Source organism: Typopeltis vanoorti, chromosome 12 (genome assembly GCF_054136105.1).
Source record: "Typopeltis vanoorti isolate ZY-2024b chromosome 12, IOZ_Tvanoo_1.0, whole genome shotgun sequence".
Taxonomy (NCBI): Eukaryota; Metazoa; Arthropoda; class Arachnida; order Uropygi; family Thelyphonidae; genus Typopeltis; species Typopeltis vanoorti.
In genome coordinates this window covers 79274670-79297497 of record NC_143560.1, presented here as the reverse complement: position 1 = coordinate 79297497, position 22828 = coordinate 79274670, and the positions used below count along the sequence as shown (strand labels likewise).

At 36.2% G+C, this 22828-nt stretch overlaps 1 protein-coding gene across 3 annotated transcripts in view; it reads left to right on the top strand.

Moving 5' to 3' along the window:
* Not1 (CCR4-NOT transcription complex subunit 1) overlaps positions 1–22828 on the top strand; it is a 568860-nt gene that overhangs the window by 325724 nt on the left and 220308 nt on the right. For all 3 annotated transcript variants that reach the window (XM_090401629.1, XM_090401630.1, XM_090401628.1), the window contains exons 30-31: positions 3580–3720; positions 13301–13456. In XM_090401629.1, the coding sequence (XP_090257755.1) occupies positions 3580–3720; positions 13301–13456 (297 nt within the window). The remainder of the gene's footprint in view (positions 1–3579; positions 3721–13300; positions 13457–22828) is intronic.

Sequence of the window (22828 nt, the reverse complement as noted above, 5' to 3'; positions counted from 1 at the left end):
ACAATTAGAGGAGACTTTAACGGGAATAAATGCAAAAATATGATATCGGTGATACTGATGTTTCGTGAATGAGCACCGCACACCCAGAATATTTGCCCCTGATATATATATATATATATATATATATATATATATATATATATATATATATATATATATATATATATATGTGTTAAAGATACCAAGAAATTTTATAGTTGGTTTTAATCCTTTTCCAAGTAAGCAAAACAAAATTTTACACATGAAATATATTCATGTCAGAGCTACTTGTATATAGAAGCTGATGACTTCATATCACTTGCCTTAGTATGTATCCCATAATGCAAAGCACACCTCCTTTCAGGCATGTATAATGGGAAGGGCCACTACCCAGACTGGTTTCAACCTTTATTGAGGCATCTTCTGTGGGAGCCAGACCCAGGAGAGATATCAAGGTTGAAGTAATGCAGAAGTCATATATATCTCATATACAACTAGACAAAAGGTGCTTGACCTTCTTAATAAAATTCTCTGGATGAGAGAAAGATATACTAAGTTATTTACCTTGGATGTAATATGCGTTAAAGATACCAAGAAATTTTATACTTGGTTTTAATCCTTTTCCCAAGTAAAATATTGCATGTGAAATATATATGACTTCTGCATTACTTCAACCTTTGTGTCTCTCGGGTCTGGCTCCCACTAAAAAACCTCAATAAAGGTTGAAACCAGTTTGGGTAGTGGCCTTCTCATTATGCATTGTATTATACACGTCTGAAAGGGGGGGGGGTGCTTTGCATTATGGGCAAATGATATGAAGTTATCAGCCTCTATATACAAGTAGCTCTGACGTGAATATATTTCAAACTTTGTTTTGCTTACTTGGGAAAAGGATTAAAACCAAGTATAAAATTTCTTAGTATCTTTAACGTATATTACACCCAAGGTAAAAAAACTTACTATATATACAGGGTGTTTGGGATAAATTTGACAGTTTCGTAAGGAAAAAGAAAATCTTCTTTGTATCTATTAAATTTAATGAATTGACAAAAAAACATTACAGGCAGAGTTAATTACAATACTATCAACAAGATTTACTCAAAATAACCACCATTAGCATCGATCACAGCTTCAATTCTGCTTCGAAACCTCGAACAAGCTGATGCTACAGTCTCCCTGGGAAGGGCCGCAAAAACTGTTTTAATTTTATCCATTAACTGGGCTTTTGTATTACTGGAAGTGCGATTGGTGTCTTTTTCAACTGCGCCCCATACAAAATAATCCATGGGGTTAAGGTCTGGGGAGTTTGGAGGCCAAACATTTGGACTGGTGAAGTCGTAGAAATTTTCAGACAACCATTTTTGACTTTTCCCAGAGGTGTGGCAAGGGGCCGAATCCTGCTGCCATACATATGGCCTACCATTGGCTACCCTTGTTATCCAGGGCTTGACTACAGTTAGCAACTCCACGAACAAAGCCCGAATTCCCATGCCAGGGTTCTTCAACACCTGTTCCTGCAGATTTGCGAGGAATTCTGCTGTACGAACGCAATCAGATCGTCTGCTAGGGATCTTTCTTCTTGCTACATCCTCGTAGTCACCATTGCAAGTCTCTAGTTCATGCCTGATTGTTTTTACTGTATTCAGGGAGCATTGGGCAGCAGTCGTAATATCCTTATTTTGATGGCGGGCACGAATCATCATGATACAAGTTATTCTCTTCCATGATTCAGGTGGGTTCCAGCTATCCATCCTTTCTGACATCTTGTATATGAATGAAGAAGGGTCCAAACTTTTAAATGAAGAGAAGTGTGTGTTAATACATGTAACTTACGGAAAAATATAATTAATTATAAATATGTCAAATTTATCCCGAACACCCTGTATATTAGCAGGCTTTTATAGTTATCCTTCAGTGGACTTGCCTCTCTCTCGTATTAATTTCTGTGAGCTTGTTCATTAAATTCAGAAGGTTATGTTAAAGCATCTTGAGGATGTTTTATTTAACATATCATAAGGAAGGAGAGGGGAGGGGGAGGAATGGTATCAAAAGCTTTTTCTTTTGCTTCACAATAATGCTTGCCTACATCTAGGAAGATCCTCTATAGCTTAGTTGGTTTCAACAGTGCCCTGAGGTTGAATCCTGTCTATGACTTGAATAACCTTTATTAGTTCTTTTCAACTGTTGGTGAATTAGCCGGTCTCATGTGGAAGTGGCCAGGTTTTTCTTCCCACAAAACTGACAAACTGGCCATAAGAACATGCACAATTAATGGACATAAAACACTGCTTCTGGTGTAAATCCGAAAACAACCAGCCTGCATCTAGGAGTATATGTAAATTCTTTCTTTTGAAAATGAAAAACCTGCTGTGATATCATCTTTCTTATTCATTCCAATCTCTCTCTCTTTCCTCTTCACATTAGCTGATATTATTACTTACAGTTAAAAACAAATGATCCTTTATCATTATGTACTGGCTTGCTACTTCTACAATCATATTCTTCAACATTCAAAACTGGAAAGAAAAAAAAAATACTTTCATACCTCCAACCTTTTATTGTTGTCATTCTGCCTAAACTCAACTGCTATAATCATGCTGAGGATTATCATAATTCAAAGAATTGAAATTATAATGTATCAGACGCATTCATATTATGGGTAATATGGTACGGTGCAAAAAAAAAAAACAGGACACTTCTGCAATTTCAGCAATTTATCTGCAATTTTCTCATCACATTCATGTAACACATCAGGAAATGTGTGAAAAGGTAGCAAGCATGTAAGTTTAATTTCTTTTTCAATTAATCTTTCAAAAACAAAAAAAATCAGAATTGGCAATCTTATAAACTTATTGAAAACACCTTAAAAAAATCTGACATCACAGCAGCACTGATCTGTAGATGCAATGGCATGTTTTTGAAATTGTAAGGATTTTTCACTGCCTGGTACCTGCTATTTTGGTTGTTAAAGCACTTTTTTTTTTTTTATGACAATCTTTACAATGATTATTAAGAAAATGTTTTGAACTTGAGCAGTATCTTCATCCGAAACTGGTTTACCAGAATGGGCTCCATCACAAACAGATTATGTAGAACTGAATTTGACAATATTCATTTAATTGTCAAGTCAGGTGGTGACATTGATAGAGCTGCAAGAAATTTTGTTGTTGGCTCGAAACTTCCATTCCTAAAATAGTTCTCTATTGTCACTCTTTCTGAATATTGTATTTGTACCATTTTGCCCTGTCACACCTGGAATAATGTTGAAAAGAAGCTATTAAAAACCATTGATGAAATGGCTTTTAAGGTAATAAAGGAGCTAACATTAGGAGCTGCTTGAAGATTTCAGAAAATCCTAAATGTCATAGCAAATTACATGATAAAATATAGTTCACTTGCATATCTTTATGGGGGAGGGATTGTGTGTGTTTGTTTTTCCCCAAGAATTTTTATATAGTAAACACTTGAAATAAACTTTTCTTAGCTCATCTCTCTCTATTGTTAATAACTTTTAGCATAATTATCAACATTAATTCACTTTTAATTAAATGAGATTATTAAATTTTTGAAGCATTTATGTTGTATCAAAATTCATTTCAGCTGGCATTACTCCAAGCTAATCCTCAGTTAAAGCAGTGTGTGAGACCTGCCATTGAACGGGCTATTCAAGAATGGATTGGTCCAGTCGTAGAACGATCAATTAAGATATCACTCACAACATGCGAACAGATAATTAAAAAGGTATGTCGCTGTTTCTTTCTTGCAAGTTTTGTTTGATCGTGTTCTAAGGCAACATTTCAGTAGTCATTAATTGATTTGATTAGTGGCTGTTATACAGGTTCAACTGCTCTATTAATAGATAAAGTTTAGAGCATAGATGAAGTTACGTGTGTGTGTGGGTGTGAATTCTTTCCAGAAAGTTTGAAAATTTGTTGTACCAACATTTAGTACTGTGTATGCATTGATGGGATAATGATTAGATAATCAAGAAACTGCTCGAGACCAAACATGAAAACTTTTTTAAACCATTGCAGACCTTCATTAAGTAAAGTGGTGGTCTTGCACAAGGGGAAAAAAAGAATTGGGGATCTCATAAAAACTGAATGAAATTCATATCACTTCATATTGTCCTTAGTGTCTTATTGCTGAACTCTAGCATAACAGTCTTATTATTATCAGCTTATTGTATTCCACTGTTGAATAAAGACCTCAACAAGACACACCACAAACAATTTTTGTGGTGTGTCTACTATACTCGGAATTACAAGAACTCCTTGTTCTTGTAATTCCGAGAATGTATTGCCATTGCTCATTGTCATGTTCTAAGTTTTGGTGTTTTGTCAGTGATCAAGTTTAGACACTTTTATAATATAAAATCTATGATTTTCCTTTTTAGAGGGATGGACACGTTCTTTATCTTTTCTTCCGATTTTTGGATCTGTGTCTCCTGAGTGTTTGTACTTTGCTGTTATCCAGAATTATCATTGATGAGATCCAGTGCCCTGTTGCCATATTTTCATGTGGTGCAACCTGTGGACATCTGGAGGGAATCTTAGTGATATACATGCACTGTTTTGGCTCCTTGCTTTGGCAAAACAGGCAGCTCTGTATAGCCAGGACAGGGATCAATTGGCTGGTATGCTTGTCCACAAAGGCCAACAGTGCTGCACCAGATCTCCTTCACTGTGGTCTGAGGACATACGCAAGGCTTGCAGTGGTCCTGTTCTCCTACTTTCGAATGTAATTATTCTTTCCCAGACAATGAATGTCATTATGTAGTTCATGTATAAAGAACCCTAGTGCAGAGTCAATTTCCTTTTGAGTATGAATCTTTCCTCCTCAAATTTGCCTAGGATCTATCACAAGATATCAGCCATTGAAACATCAAATGACACTAAAAATAAGAAACAAAACATCTGAAACTCATATTAGTATACCATTTTTAAAAAAGACTCCATGCAGGAGTATTTATAGAAATATCATCAAAGAAACATTCAGAACATGCAACTATTTTATACAATATCAGTTGTGGAATACCAATCATGTAACCCCAATAATACCCTAAACTGTTCTAGAGGAGTAATAATATTATTATTATTTGACACCTCCAGGGAGTCATAAGACTCATCGAGGGAGGGCACCTACTCTACAACTCTCCGTCTCCACCACTCAACCTCATCCACAAACTGCCAATGCCATTTACTGTCCACCATCACCACTATTATTTTCACAGACAATCGCAAATATCCATGCCCACTGTGGGATTCGAACCTGCAGCCTTTTGGCTGGAGAGCGGATATGCTAACCAGGCCAGCTGATATGAAAATGAGACTTTTTTTTTTATGTTGATTGCTATAAGATGCATCCTTACATATAGGACAGTAATCTTCTGTCAACCAAGAATATCATTCTTACATTTGATACCTCTTAACTTCTAACTTATGGAAAAGTAGTCTGTTTAGACTATCCCATAAGCTCTGCATCCCAAGATGTTTTAAATGTCAGAAATTTGGTCATGCTCCGGCTGCCTCTTGTGGTTTTACCATCTGATAATGTACATTCTTGGCTGACACCAGATTTAATATCAAACCATCTTTCTGTACTTCAATTCTAACTGCTGACTTAAACTTAAATAAAGACTGAGTATTGCTTGATTGATATAATGCCCCATTAACTCCATATAACTATAGTGTTTTGAATAGCTTCTCTCTGCACATTGTCATATGCCTTTTCCAGATCTACAAAACTTACAGATCTTTATTATATTCTCATGATTTCTCAACTATTTGTCATAAAGTGAAGATCTGATCTTGTCAGCCTCTATTTGGCCTGAATCCAGCTTGTTCTTCACCAAGCTTCCCTTCTGCAATTCTTCTCAACCGTTTCTCATGTATACAAGCGGGACAACTTCCTCAAGCAGCATGTGACAAAAGGAACTCAAGGTCAAAGAGTGTTAGATTTGATTACATTGTCAGAGGGCGTTTCAGTTAAAGACGTAACTATTCTGCCTCCAGTTGGTGACAGTGATCATGCGGTACTCACTTGGGAAGTGACTAAGTTTATGTATATGGTCCCCTTTTTTGTATATGGGTACTATGAGAGCTCTACTCCAATCATCTGGAATTCATCTCTCTGTCTAGATCTTCTGAACTGCGCATTGCAGCCACTGCAAGATCTTTATACTTCCATACTTGAGCATTCTGATTGAATATCATCTATTTCTGCTGCCTTTCCACATTTCAAGCTTTTGATTACTTTTTCTACTTCAAGTATGGATATGTATCCTGACTGCATGCCTGTTGAGTGTTTTTTATTACTGTGCTGTCACTGCTTGTTTCATTTAGCAATTTTTTGAAGTAATTACTCCGTACATCAATCAAAGATATCTTTTTCTCCAGTTTTCATGTTGCCTTTATCATCTCTAATTCCTTTCACAGCTCTTTTCTTAATTTCTGAGCTTTTTCAATGGCCTCCAAAATATTTTGCCACCTTCCTGATATTTATTTTCTATGTTCTTGCCAAAGTCTTCCTATGACTTTTGTTTAGCTAGTTTTGCAGAGTGTTTAGCTTTCTTACATTTGTCTCTGTATTCTCTAAGAGCACAAGCTGACTTATTTGGCAAGAACTTTTGATATGCTTTCTTCTTTTCCTTCACTTCCTGTGTCCAGCATGGAGTTCTGATTTTTTCTATCCTTGCAGACAACTTCACCTCATGCCTCTCTGGCCAAATCAATCGATGTTTTCTTCAGGATTTGCCACTAAATCTCCACGGTTGGGTTCCTGTTCTCAAACTCTTTCATTTTTTCTTGAATAATGTTTGTGTATTTTAGTCTACAGTTCACATCTGAGAACTGCTCAACTTTTAATATGAAATTCGGTTTTATCCTGCTCGACTAAATGGTGATCACTTCCAATTTCATATCCTCTGTACTCTCTAGTGTCCTGTACCAGTGAGAAAACATCTTTGATCAATTTTAATTAGATGGTATCTTGGGGTTGTTGTTTTTTTTTTTTTTTCAAAAGCGATCTCTCCCAAAAAAAAGTTCAAAGCTGGAAAAACAAGCCAACCCATATAAAATCAGTAGCCAGATAGATCCATCTAACAAATAATTAATACATTCTTACAGTAAATTGCACCAACCCATTGACAACATCAAAGCCATCTTAGAAGCATTATTTCTACCAGTCTGCTGTTCTCTATGAGAGAAATATGAAATCAGTCAGTATCCTTTCCACAAATGGAGGATGTCTGCCCATGGAGGAGTTGCCATCCTTGTGGAAAACCATAGCCATTCCAATAAGTTACTCTCAACATCAGTATAGAGATGTTTGATGTTGCCTTTCATTAGTCTCTTGGACACAGGATAATGCTCATCTAACATTCTCTATTTTCATTGGGAAAAAATCATATGCCTGTAGGTTCTATCCCTTCATGTCAGGAATCATGTACTTCATCATAGCTAGTCTGATGGAAAGTCAGGCTGGTTGTATGTTATCTTTCTTAGCGGTATTTAAATTTTGCAGCAGTCAGGCTCCTCTTACTGGTAAAGCAGCAAATCATATTACAAAACTAATAAAAGCTGCCACAACTGTAATACCAGAGATGGCAGGTTGTTGCTGCTGTCCTCGACCATGTTGCAGGCACTGCAGCCAAAAACAAAACCTGGGGCATCTTTTACAGATACCTACCACAAGAAACTTTCACACGTGCTCATATTTGAACATATACATTTTCAAAACCAGTGGACTCTTGTGTCAAATTTCTGTTTTCAATTACCAAATGAACCTTCACCAAACTAAAACAAGATCCAGAAAATAGACAAATGACTTCCCCCATGCATTTAGTTAAGAAACAAAATCGATATATATTATTAATTCAAAAAAACGTTTATAGATCTTTTGGGGAGAGCTTTGCAAACATCATCAATAACTTACTATTTCTCCCACATTCCTAGCCCGAAAAAACAGAGGAAAAACACTAGATTATCATCTCTTTGAGCAGTTTGGAACACTAGAACAGACCATTAAAAAATATATACAAAACCTGCTGTTTCAATTTTGAGCAAGCACTCCAAGTATAAATGGCATCCTTTTAAGAAAAAAAAAAAAAAAAAAAGTCAGTTATCACTGCCTTTCCTGAACCAAGTAATTACCACTATACTAGCCAGTTTCATCTACTTTGCTCTCAACAGTTGTCTGTAAGATCATGTGGTCAGTGCTCATTTTTCATGATCTCTTGAGAGCAATGTTTTTAAGACCAACTGGTTCTGGAAAAAAATTCAGTATTATACAACATATTATCAGTCTGTAAGCATTTATTAGAGGTATTTTCCTGAAAAATGAATGCTTAGTATGTCAGTTTTCTTTGACATGAAAAAAAAAAAGGCATATGACAAAGCTTGGAGATTTTTTATGTTAAAAGTCCTATACAATTTTGGTCTTAACTGGAATGACCCACTCCTTTTTTAGTGGGTTATTCCAGTTATACCTTCCCAGTTGCATTATACCCTTGGATGCTTATGCACACCATTAAAAATCAAAACAATTTAGCTAGTTACAAAGTGTAAGTATATGAGCAATTGTTTTCTGTAGCTTTTTTTATTTTATTTTATTATTTTTTTTTTTTACAATTTTGTAGTCCATTCCATATGATGACTCTAATGTTGGCATTATAGAAAGCTTTCATATTCTTAGCAATGACACTAACATTACAGTTATTGTGTTTAAGTTTTTTAGAAGGAAAATATTCCAAAATGCTTATCAGAACATTCTTGCAATGATGTAACTGCATCATTTTTTATCCAATAGCTATAAAGTTTTTTCACTTGGTTATACATTAAATTAAAAATGCTAGGAAATTATATTCTTGTTTAATTCTTTATTCAAATGTATGCAAACAAAATTTGCACTTCAAGATTCTTCACAACTAGGCTACTTGTATATGGAGGCTAATGACTTCACGTTGATTGCCTTAGTATCCCATAATGCAAAGCACACATACCTTCAGGTGTGTTTAATGCATGGCATTGCACACAAAATGCAAACAAAGTTTGCATGTGAAGAAACTTCCTCCACAAATTTGGTTTGCTTACACTCGGATAAAGGATTAAAGAAGAATATAATTTCTTGGCATTTTTAATTGAATGTATAACCAAATGAAAAAACTTTCTACAACTAGCTCTAATCCAAAGTATCAAAATAAGGTGTTAATCTTTTCTCTACTTGTGTATACACACACACACACACACACACACACACACACACACACACACACACACACACACACACATACATACATACAGGGTGGTTCAAAATTTCACATCTAAACTTTGAGGGGGAGGTAGAGAACATCAAAATCAACCATGTTCGCATAGGAAAGCATGACTGGAAACGTCAAGAATGTACTAACAGGGACACAAAGATACAGAAATAACACAAGGCAATAAGTAGTGTAATAAACTTTATTAGGCGTAACATAACAGTTCAATAGTAGTTGGATACATAATATTGTTTCACATCAGTTGCTCAAAGTTACGACCATTAGCAGTGATGCATGGCTGACACCGACACATTGATTGCCGCGTACATTTTCGAAAATACCTGGAGTTTCCCAGATATTAGCAGCGGCGATGGCAATTCTTGCCATCGCCGCTGCTAATATCTGGCATGGCATGGCAATGGCATCACGGCGATGGCAATTCTTGTCAGAGGCAACAGGTGTTTCGTACACCATGGCTTTAAGGGTCCCCACAGAAAGAAATCAATGCTCGATAAATTGGGTGAGCATGGGGGCCATGCGATGGGTCATCCACGCCCAATTCATTGAGCCCCAAAGGACCTGTCCAAATACTGATGCACAGAAATGCCAAAATGGGCTGGAGCCCTGTCATGTTGGAACCACATCTGCCGACGTACAGTCATTGGAACATTGTTCAGTAAATCCGGCAGAACTTCTTACGGGAAGGTCTGATACTTCTGGGAGTCCAGTTGGGGTGGTAACAGGTATTGGTTTACTAAACAGTCAGCGACGATACCTGCCCATACATTAATGGCGAAGCGTTGTTTTGCAGCATGTGATCGCACACCGTGTGGGTTCTTGTGGGCCCACACATGAGCATTGTGGTGATTGAAGACTCTTTTGCTGGTAAATGAAGCTTCATCCGTGAACAAAACACGAGTTGGAAAATCTGGGTCTACAGCACTTTTGTGCAGAAACCACTGTGCAAATTCCACACGTCGAGGATAATCTTTGGCCATCAGTGACTGGGCCCATTGCAGATGAAATGATTGTAAGGACTCAGAGTGCGAAACGCGCAATACACTGAACCAAGATACTCCTGTAGTAGAGGCAACGGCACGTGTGCTTGTCTCTGGATTATTGTCCATCGCATACAACACCTTCTTTTCCATGGCGGGATTTCGCATTGATCCTGGCCACTACTATCATGCCTGCGATCCCTGAATGATCCATAGTCACACAAATTCTGATGCAAATACGCAAACATTTGGTGATGTGGTACACGTATGTGTGGGTACCTTTTGCGATACATTCGTACAGCGGCTCGTCCATTACTGTCAGCTAACCCATAAACGCGGTGCATATCTGCCATCTCAGCATTCGTAAAACAGTGCATGTTCTTCGTACAGTGTCGAAAGCTTGAATGAGGAAGCCCCAATTGCTCACCTGGAGTACTGCCGAACAGTGCCACCCATCACTTTCGGGTGGCATTTCTAGTCATGCTTTCCTATGTGTGTGTAGGGTTGATTTTGATGTTCTTTACCTCTCCTCAAAGTTTGTATGTAGAATTTTGAACCACCCTGTATATGACTTCTGCATTATTTCAATCTTGGTATTTCTTCTGGGTCTGGCTTCCACTGATGAGACCTCAGTGAATCTCATCTGTACATAATCAATATTGCAGACATTAAATTAAAGATGCCAAAAAAAATTAAATTCTTGGTTTAATCATTTATCTGAGTGTATGCAAACCAAGTTTGTCCAAGTGTAAGCAAACAAAGTATGCACATGAAGTAACTTCACAATTATGCAACTTATAATAGGCTAATAATTTCACATCACTTGCCTTAGTATCCCATAATGCTGAGCACATATCCTCATGGACATGTTCGGTAGTGAAGTTACTTCACGTGCATACTTTTGTTTGCTTTCACTTGGATAAAGGATTAAACCAAGAATATAATTTCTTGGCATCTTTAATTTATAGTATACCCAAGTGGAAAAACTTTCAACATTTATTTCTAATCCAGAGTATTTTAGTAATTAGGACTGACACCATTTTGGCTACTTGTATATTGAAATATGATTTCTGCATTACTTCAACCTTGGTATCACTAATGGTTCTGACTCCCACTGATGAGACCTCAATAAAGATTGAATTGTTCAGTCAGATGATTTTTGTACTTAGAAAGATGCATGCTAGGAGATATTAAATTTTTGACTAGGTGGGGAAGATAAAATTATGTCTATTTTTGCTATGAGAATAAGAAATAACCACTTGGATGTCAGTCATCTTTGCGCTTTAGTTTCAATTGGTCTTTTGGTCGTTCATATATATGAGATTGGTGAAAAAGGCAAACTGATAGCCTTTGGTATCAGTTTTCAAACAAGCTGAAGCCTTTTCTCTCTCTCTCATACTATCTGTCTGTCTTTTCTTTCTCCTAATACTATCAGGCCCTTTTACACTCCTATACCAACTACTCTAGGCCTATGATGAGCACTCTGTTTACTTTTTACTTCAATAAAGATCGAAACCAGTCTGGGTAGTGACACTTCCCATCCCATAATGCATAGCATTATACATGTTTGTAAGGATATGTGCTTTGCATTATGAGATACTAAGGCAAGTGATGCGAAGTCATTAGTCTCTATATACGAGTTGCCCAGTCATGAAGTTACTTCATGTGCATACTTTGTTTGCTTACACTGGATATAGGATTAAACCAAGAATATAATTTCTTGGCATCTTTAATTTATAGTATAACCAAGTGGGAAAACTCTCAACGTTTGTCTCTAATTACAGACATTACAAAAGCTGAAGAAAAGATTATATGGTAAACTTGTGCAATTTTTTGTTCCCATCAGTACCAAGAAGTTAAAAAAGGAATTTCTTCAGCTATCAAAGAAGAATGAAGGCTTTGGGCTTCCGGTGTGTTAAAATTCTGCATTTAAGCAGTACAGCTTCAAAAATTAATAAAGTGTTGCAGAACAATCACACATGTGCAGACCTTCTCTGGTACTTCCTGGATTTTCATCTTCCCCTGTTTGGAGTAAATGTTTATGAAGGCCCAAAGGCTGAGATGGTTCCTAAATACTACAATATTCTGTGCTTAATTCTGACAATAACACTTTTTCTTAACTTGCTGAAATTCCAAGGATGCCCTAACTGCAGGGGTCTTGCTTGGAGAATTACATATAATCGCCTTCCAGTAAAGTCATCAAATGGAGGTACTTTAACATTGGAGATTCAATTTGTGACATCTGTTACAGATTGGAAACAGTAAAACATGCATTCTACAGCTGGCCCTGCATATTTGGAACCGATTGTCTAAAGCATTGGGCATTCTATTACTTACAACAGAACAGGTTGTTGTTTTTTTACCCCCCCCACACACACACCTATCAGCAATGGGAAGATAATTTTGAATTTTATAATTAATGAATTAAAATACCATTTATGGAATGTTAGAAAGAAACATGGATTTGAAAACCAGCAATATGACATCCAAATGCTTTACAATATAGTTTTGTGGAAATTTTATTGTTCAGTCAGACGCTTTTTATATTTAGAAAGAAGAATTCTAGGAAATGCCAAATTTTTAGGCTAATGGTTCCATCCTCTGAGTTCCCTGTGGCCTTATGGTCAGTTGCAGGGATGACTGTAGAGCAATCCTATGCAATGCAACATAGGCCAACTCAAGGCAGTTAACTTAGATAATGCTAACCACCTGGGTATCTTCATCTTTGGACTTTAGTTTCATTTGGTGTTTTGGTTGTTCAGCTGCATGAGACTGGTGAAAAAGGAACTGGGTAACCTTTGGCTACACGAAGCCATATATAAAAGAATATATGGCTTTTTTCTCCTAATGCCATGAGGCTCTCTTGCACCTCTCTATTAACTATTCTAGGTCTTTACCCCTTTTCTTTGTTTTTTAACTTACTGAAATTCCAAGGACACCCTAATAGGAGGGATCTTGCTTGGAGATTAAATATCATCAATAAAACAAAAAATAAAAAATATTTTTTTTTTTGTATTATTGAAAGACTTGTCATTCTTATTTAGAAATTTTGATTTTCTTTCAGGATTTTGCATTGGATCCCGAAGAATCACGTATGCGTGTTGCAGCTCATCATATGGTTCGCAATTTAACTGCTGGAATGGCTATGATTACTTGCCGAGATCCACTTCTTCTTTCTGTATCATCAAACTTGAAATCTGCATTTCTAAATAGCTTACGGGTAAGTTTTTATTAAAACTAAAAATGACTATTGGAATTGAATTTTACATAAAGTTATGTTTCATAAAAGCATAATTTAATTTTTGGCTGTTGAGATTTACTTTTCCTGGACTTTGTGAGTAGTTATTGATTTAATATAGTATTATACTAAAAACTATTTTAAAGAAATGAAAAGCATAATTTAATTTAATTTCTGGTGTAAAATCTTGTATAGAAGGATTTTTGTACAAAAATCCTTATATATCGATTTTACTGGAAAATGAAAATCCATACAAGATACTTGTGTTTAATTAGCATTTTCTTTAATGTTTATGTAATATGGAAATATTTTAGAGTGAACTGTTATATCATGTAACCGTCAAATTGTTGTATAATAACAAAGAACAAAGAAAGTTAAGTATAAATTAAATTATAACAAAGGATTGTTTAAACAAAGATATGTCCCAGGCGGATTAACATATGATCTAAGGCAGTCACTATCATGAAGGTCAAGTATATATGGGGTTTCCAGGCTGAATGCAGCGACCAAAAAGGGTGCTGTGTGAAGACCCATGAAACACCGAAGGGAATAAAATCCTAGCAGGACCTAAGGTCAATGGAGAGGTATAAAGGGGGGAGATTTTGAAGGCACAGGGAATCACAGTAGAGGAGTTTTGGTATTCATCGTCAGAAGGTTGTTCATTGTCTTTGGTTTTTCGTAAGCCATGGTACAGGTCAATCGTCTTCTGGGAGATGGCCACATAGGTACAAAGGTCGTATCGATGTTCGAGGATGTCATACCGATTCAAGGTCAGTGACCTATGTTCCAGCCAACAGACGCCTGAGGTGCGAGATAACTCATTTGAAGTTTGAAGAAAGAGTTCCGGATTTAGAGCCACCAAGTTCCCTGTCCATCTCGGAAATAAGAAGTGACCTCATCGATCTCAGAAAAAGGTGCCCATATGTGTAGCCAAGATCGGAATGTAACGGAAGATATTGATTTCAAGAATCTATTAGTGTGGACCCAGACGACTATATACAAAGTAAGGTCTAATATATTGTATTTTACTAGAGACGGAAATTGTGATTAATATTGTTTGAGGACCGAAGGCATTTAGCTGATCATTGAATTAACTTGTTTAATTGTAGAGACAGGATAGAATCAATGTGAGGTGAAGATTTAATATGCTTAATATTGTTTATTAGCTAAGCCTGTCTATTGTTTAGCATGTGTAAGTTTTCTCTGGGTAAATTAGTACTTGAGACACATTATTTTAGAGAGAATTGTTAACTTAGGAGGATTACTTATAATTCCAAGCAATTTTTTGTAGAAGTATAGAGCCTGAATCAACCTGTGTGTTTAGTGTTAACTTTTAATGTGCATTCCATTAGCATGAATAAATTGTTTTGTTTGTCAAATAATTTGCCCGATTCCTGCATACCAATGCAGTGTTTAGTAGCCATGACTGAAATTCAGTAATTTTGCATTGCTAGATTTAGTATTAAGTATAAGAGAAAAAAGTTCCGTGTTTTTCTTTGGAAGGATATTCAATTCCTATCTATAAATCCTGATGGCACAGTCGATATAAACAAATAAATTTTCAGAATTCTATATAGAAAGACACCATTAGTTCAGACAAAGAAATTGACTCCAGCCAGAGGTAATTTCTTAGTTCTAAAGTTTCGTGCACGTGAAGAAGCATAATTGCCACCTTGAGACAAAGGGGAGATTAAAGTTGATAGAGAGGATTAAAAATAGGAGAATAAATCAAGCAATGTATTAATAGCTCAGAGTTACAACTATATAATAAGTAAATTAGAGTGAGGTTAAGACAAGTAAAGAGAAATATCGAGTATAAGTTTTGAATAAAGAATATAAATAAAATCAAATGACATAAATTTTACACCGGCTTCCATATAATTCAGTTATCTCTCAATTATCCAATCATATTGAGAAATTGATTATCTCAGTTGATTGAGTGCGTGCATGGTCATGTGAAGTTGTTCTAAGAGTCAGGTAACATGCTAATCCATTCAGGTGTTGGAATCAATAGTTCATTGTATTTGTGCATGTGCAATATGGGATCATCACTTAAATGGCAGCATATAGCCTATGTGGAATATTATGGAGAAAAGAGAGAGGCCTCTGATCCTGCATCCAATGCTTGTCGTTCCCTGGTGCACCTCCATTATTAAACATAGACTTGAATGTTGAATGAATGAGGATATTATGGCAATTTTGGATTTACTTGAGAAAATTATATTCTATATTTGCTATAGAATATAATACTATAGAATTATATTCTATAATATTATATTCGGGGTGCTTAAGGGTCAAAGCTGTATAACTGAGAGAAGACCTCCACATAGCCTTTAACGAAATGCGGAGAACCGACCAGGGCTTCTGACCTAATGTCCAATCCTCACCTTTTCGTGGTGCACCATGTTGGGTATCTACTTGGATACTGAACGAACGAGGATGGGCTGGCAATTTGGGATTTAGCCGACCAAATTGTATTCTTATTGGTTAAACCAAAATAAAAAATGATGGTACAACATGACAGAATTTTATGCCGGCTGAGGCATCGCCCGGTTAAACAAGGCCCCCGTTGTTTTCGCCAGGGAACCAGGGCGAACATCGAAAATTCAGCTACTGAAACAAATCTGAAAACAAACCCCAACTCAACATCACCAGAGTTAAAGATCGGTACTATCAACGTAAGAAGCCTGAATGGCAAAGAAATGGAGCTAGCTGAGGAATTAGATAAGTACCAGATCGACATAATAGGGGTGACTGAAACAAAAAAAGACCAAAACTGGTGAGATCTTTCTGAGCAATAAATACAAAATGTTATATTCAGGCAATGACATTCAAGGAAAAGGAGTAGCCATAGTATTCAACACAAAATACGAGGCTAATCTTCTTGAATGGCAGTCAGTCTCAAGTAGAGTAATGTGGGCAAATATGAGAATAGGGAACTGGACAATGAGACTTATTTGTGCCTATGGTCCCACAGAAGGTTCTACTAAGGTAGAAATGGAGGAATTTTTTGAGGCTTAAGAGAAAGCAACTAACACAATGAAAAAGGAAAGTTGGTTCTTGTTGGGGATCTAAATAGCAGAGTAGGAAATGATTGTCAGACATACAAAAATATTTTCGGAAAATTTGGAGAAAAGAGCAAAGCTAATAATAATGGCAAATATCTGTTGGATTTCTGCTCAGGACATGGACTGGTTATTACTAACACCATGTTCCAACATAAAAATGTGCACAAATTCACATGGAGAGAAGAGGCAAGGAATAAGAAAAGTCTCATTGACTATGTTATTGTTGAAAGTGATGTTTTCTCCCTGGTGCAGGACACCAGAGTGTACAGAGGATTTGAAATTGGAAGTGATCACTATTTAGTCTTGAGCAGGATAAAATTGAATTTCATATTGAAAAGAATAACATGTAAGAAAGTTTTAAAGCGAATAAAAGTTGAGCAGCTCTCAGATGTGAGCTGTAGACTAAAATACACAAAGATTATTGAAGAAAAAATGGAAGAGTTTGAGAACAGGAATCAAACCTTGGAGATTCAGTGGCAAACTCTGAAGAAAACATTGATTGATTCTGCCAGAGAGGCATGTAGTGAGGTTGTCTGTAAGGATAAAAAAATCAGAACTCCCTGGTGGACACAGGAAGTTAAAGAGGCAGTGAAGGAAAAGAAGAAAGCATATCAAAAGTTTCTGTCAAATAAGTCAGCTTGTGCTCTTAGAGAATATAGAGACAAATGCAAGAATGCTAAACACTGTGTAAAACTAGCTAAACAAAAGTCATGGGAGGACTTTGGCAAGAATATAGAAAATAAATATCAAGAAGGTGGCAAAATATTCTGGAGGTTGTTGAAGAAGCTTAAGAATGGAGGAAAGAGTGCTGTAAAAGGAATTAGAGATGATAAAGGTGACATGAAAACGAGAGAAAAAGATATCCTTGAAGTATGGAGTAATTACTTTGAAAAACTGCTAAATGAAACAAGCAGTGATGACAGCACAGTGGTAAAAAAACACTGACCAGGCATGCAGTCAGGAATATATATCCATACTTGAAGTAGAAAAAGCCATCAAAGGCTTGAAATGTGGAAAGGCAGCAAGAGTAGATAATATTCGACCAGAAATGCTGAGGTATGGAGGTATAAAAGTCTTACAGTGGCTATACTGCATAGTTTAGAAGGCTTGGGCAGAGGGACAAATTCCAGATGATTGGAGTAGAGCACTCATAGTACCCATATATAAAAAGAGAAATAAAACTGAATGTGAGAATTACAGAGGTTTTCCCTACTGAGTGTTCCTGATAAGATTTATGCAAGTATACTTGAGAAACAGTTGAAGAATTGTGGAAGAAAAGCTTGGTGAAGAACAAGCTGGTCAGGCCAAATAGAGGCTGTCAGGATCAGATCTTCACTTTACGACAAATAGTCGAGAAAGCATGGGAATATAACAAAGATCTGTATTTAAGTTTTGTCGATTTGGAAAAGGCATATGACAAGGTACCAAGAGAGAAGCTATTCAATACGCTGCAGTTATATGGTGTCAATGGGGCATTGTATCAAGCAATACTTAGTCTTTATTTGAGTTGTAAGTCAGCAGTTAGAATTGAAGGAAGTACAGGAAGATGGTTTAATGTTAAATCTGGTGTGAGACAAGGATGTACATTATCCCCTCTGTTATTCATTATCTATATGGATCACATTATGAAGGAAAGTGGTATTAAACATGATATCAAAATTGGAGATGTTAATGTCAGCTCTTTGCTTTATGCAGACGATGTTATACTTCTAAATAAATCTGCTACAAGTCTGCAAGATTCTCTGACTAAATTGAATAGCTGTTGTAATAGATATGGTATGAAGGTCAGCAATAAAAAGACAAAGACAATGAAAATAGGCAGAATCATTGAAAATGTCAACTGTGTTGTGAATGGAGAACCTGTGGAACAAGTAAAACATTTCAGCTATTTAGGCACGATTTTTACTGAAGATGGTAAATTATATATAGAAATAGACAACAGAATCAGCAAAGCTGGTATGGTGGGAAGTCAATTAAAAAATTCATATGGAATAAGAGAGAAATTAGTCAGAACACTAAATTAGCTGTATACAAGACAGTGTTCAAACCAGTTTTAACTTATGGATCTGAGAGCTGGGTCAGATGTAAAACACTTGACCAAAGACTAGAGACCACAGATATGAGAGTCCTGAGAAAGATTATAGGCGTGAACAGATGGCATTAATGGCAATATCATATTAAAAACGAGGATATTAGGAAAGAACTTGACATTGTCAGCATCCAGGAATGGGTTAGCAGAGCTAATCTCAGGTGGTATGGTCACTTAAACAGAATGGGCGAGGAAAGATTAGCAAAACAAGTGTTCTCTGCCAGGTTGGCAGCAAAACGACCCAGAGGAAGACCAAGATATAGGTGGAATGATACGGTACAAAGTGCTTTAGACGATAGAAATATAAGATCTGATAATGTTGGAGTCTTGACAAGTAACAGACTGATTTGGAACAAAATTGTAGATAGGAAATTAATAATGATGTAATTTTTTTTTTCATGTAGTACTATCATATCCTGTACACCCCTTGAGGGTACATGGCAGGAATTTGATGATGATGATGATGATGAATATTCAATTATATTATATATAGTATTATATAATATAATTGCTATAGAATGTAAAACTACATAAATGTATTATACAAGCTCTCTCCAGTGTTTTCTTATGGAAACTAAGGTGAACTGCAAAATGTCAACACTAGAAGGATAAAACTTAGAAGGTGATAGAACTATCGTTAGAATAACAGAAATGTTACATTCAAATAACTGAGACAAAGAAGATCAATACCAAGTGATCTTCAACAAGAGTTTTTCAGGCACAATGGAGTTTGGAAACGAAAGAAACAGCTATAATATTTACCACACTAAACCTAATGACAAATCTTCCTTTAATTGAAATCAGTTTCAAGTAGATGGGGGTAAATTTCAAAATAAGAATTTGGACAATAATACTTGTTTGTGACAATGCTTTCAATAATGATGAGCATTTTGTCATAAAAAGGCAGCTGACATAAAGAATAGAGAGAAACTTGAAGAATTCCAAATCTAAATGTGTTGTTGAGCACGTGACCTTCATATTGGTAGTCTTGCATTTGCCATAGCTAAATAAAGTTAAATGTCTCTGGTTCTTGTTAGAGAGATAAACTGCAGGATAGGAAATGAATCCTAAACACAATGAAAGGTTTGGGATAAAATTTGGAGAAAAAAGATAGTTCTTATTATACAGATAAATTTGATCCAAAATTAAATTGCATGATAATAATGGAGTTGTAAAACTCAATTGTAACTTTAAAATATCAAAGCGCTTTACATCGATTTTTACATAGGTCAAGTCTCATGAGAACTGTAAATAACCTTGTTTGTTTCCATGCATATTTTGCTAAATATTAATGTAGTTAACCCTATGGGAAGTGACTGTATTTACTGTTTTAAAGTCAAAAACAAAGGCAATGCTTTGCCGTTGGAACTTTGTATATAGCTATGTGTAAGAGCACAAGAAAGTTGTTTACGATTTTTGTGTATGAGAAAGTTGCTTACAAGCTCTGTGCATAACACCTTTAAAGTTAGTATCCAAGAGTGCCGCTAGGTTCAGATAAGTTTCCGCTGACCGGCAAGATAAAAAAAAAAAAAAAAGGAATACACAGGAGAACGAAGAGCGGGTCGAACTTAAAAGAAGATGAAAGAGTCATGCTGAATTCTTTGGGGTTTACAATCCTTAGTGCAAGGTCTGGAGAAATAAAAGGGGACTGATCCGAGCATAAAGGGGCTTCCAGTCGTCGGCAGAGGAGAGGCAGTCGGAACCAGAGCAGTGGCGGCAGAGAAAAGAGGAAAGGCAAGGCCCCAGTTACTAAGCAGGAATGTCCAGGTCCAGTTGCTGACAGAGGAGAGCCGAGATCCAGGTGCCAAGAGAGCAAAAGGCAAAGCGCTGTTACCGAAGAAAGCCAGAACAGTCATCGGCGATTAGAAGCAGAGAGGTCGGCAGTTAGAAGCAGAAGTTCCTGAAGTAGGATTCAGAGGAGAAATTGCCCATATCCTGAAACCTCTTGCATGTGCTATTCGAGTACCGCAGATTGCTGTCCAAAAGCCCACAAATATCCCAATGTGATACCGCTGAAGCAAGACACTCCTGAAGAAAGCTTAAGATCTGAGATGCCATAGAAACTTTAGTGCAAGACTCTTGACTGAATGTGCGATACAGAGCCTCTGTAAGTTCCATCCTTTAGTAAATTTTCTCTTATAATCTAGGAGATATGTTATATATGGACGGTTAAGAATTAGCTTAATAGTAATAAGAAGTGTCCATAAGAGAGTCAATTGGCATGTTAGAAGTTATCAAATTTGTAAAAATAAGCTCTTTGCGAGTAAACTAGAAGTTTAATAAGTTGAATTTGTAAGCAGAGAGTAAATAAGTTTTTGAGTTAAAGAGATTATTTAGTGTTGAAGTAAAAGGGTTCTAATTTTATGCTAAAGATTTTTTTAGATGGGTAGAGAAAGCAATTCTCCCTGTCGTTTGATCCATGTATATTTCATATTAATGTATATAAATGTGTTTTAATTATTTGTTAAAAGAGTGCTGCCTGATCCTTTATTTTACAACTGCACTGTTCCTAAAAAAATTGGACTTGTGAGCGGGAAACAACTAAGGCATTAAAAGCGCAGTTTAAGTACTTATAGAACCATGACTGTTTATATAAACTTTGTTGAAAGACTTTACGCTAGTAAGAGAGAGAGAGATATCTACCGGACGTTTTATTGAGTCTTATGCCGAATATTGATATATTGGATGGCACAGTGTAACAAATAAATTTTCCAGTGTTCATAGGCATACGACTAGTAAATACGGAAGGTGGATAAACATAGCAGTAGTGTAAGTGAGAAAGGTTATGAGAGGAAAAGCGTGCACTGCTAAACAGTGAAAATTAGAACAAAAACATTACAATATAACGCAGCAGACAACATTTGTTACAGAGTCTTCCTCAGAGCTGTATAATAGCTATCATGTAAGTCACTAACCCTTCAGTTAGTATTGAAGAATGTATGCAAAGACTATGTGATGTTAAATAAGATATAATAGAGAATTGTGAATTTTATTTACTGCTGATAATAATTTGTATGGATCACGTTATTACGAAAAGCAATACTGTATATATATAAATACAGTGCCATAACTAGGCAGGTACAACAGGTGTACAGGGTGAGGGGGTGGGGAGGACCGAAATGGGGTGTCAAAAAAGAATCAGTATTATATTTTCAACTTTTAAATTTTGCCTCTGTGGAGGCTGATTACATAACGTTTTTGGTTAAACTTAAAAAATAAATGATCTATTTCTGTCGTATTTGATTTTTTAATCCCTCCCCCAAAAAAAAGGGGGGGGGGCTAAAATCTTGCATGGGGCTCATGAAGAGATAGTTACAGCACTGTGTGTGTGTGTGTGTGGCGGTGAAGATGTTCTAGCTACCAAATTTTTGAAAATATGAGCTTCAGAGAAAAATATTAAAATCGACAGTAGAAATTTTTCTCAACCATCTTTGCCTTAATGTAAATCTCAGCTACAAACTATTAGATTGTTACTCCATTGCTATCCACCATGCTCACGTGCTCAACAATGCATTTAGATTTGGAATTACAGGTAATCTCGTATAACACGACATTCCTACAACACATTCTCACTCTACCACGGTTCGAGAATTGGGGAAATCCCTGCACAACACGTCACGTGATGAGAGCTTTTAAGAGCAAGCACCATCTCATTCGAGTGTGTATGTCGTGTCAGATTTCCACCAGGTTTTAAAGCATCAAAAGACTGTGTAACATTACTTATGTGCAGTAACACTTCAGGCAATCACATGGTAAAGCCCATGCTAGTTTATAAATCCCTCAATCCTCGTGCAATGAAAAACCTAAATAAGTGTGCTTTACCAGTATATTGGACGCCAGATAAGACAGCTTGGGGGTAACAACTGATTTATTTAAATAATGGTTTCTAAACTGTTTTGTACTAAGTGTGGAAAACTACTTGAAGCCGAAAAATCTAGATTTTAAAGTTCTACTGATGTTGAATACTGCACCCAGCCATCCGAAAGATTTAAATCGATTTAAACCCAAATGTCAAAATAATTTTCTTACCACCAAATACAAGTTCATTACTTCAACCATTAGATTAAGGAATTATAGCTACATTTAAAACTAATTACATCAGGAAATCGTTGCAATAGGTTTTGAATAAAGTCGACGATGAATCTATTGAAGATGAATTGGAAGTATTCATGGAAAGTTTTTACAATTTTGGACTGT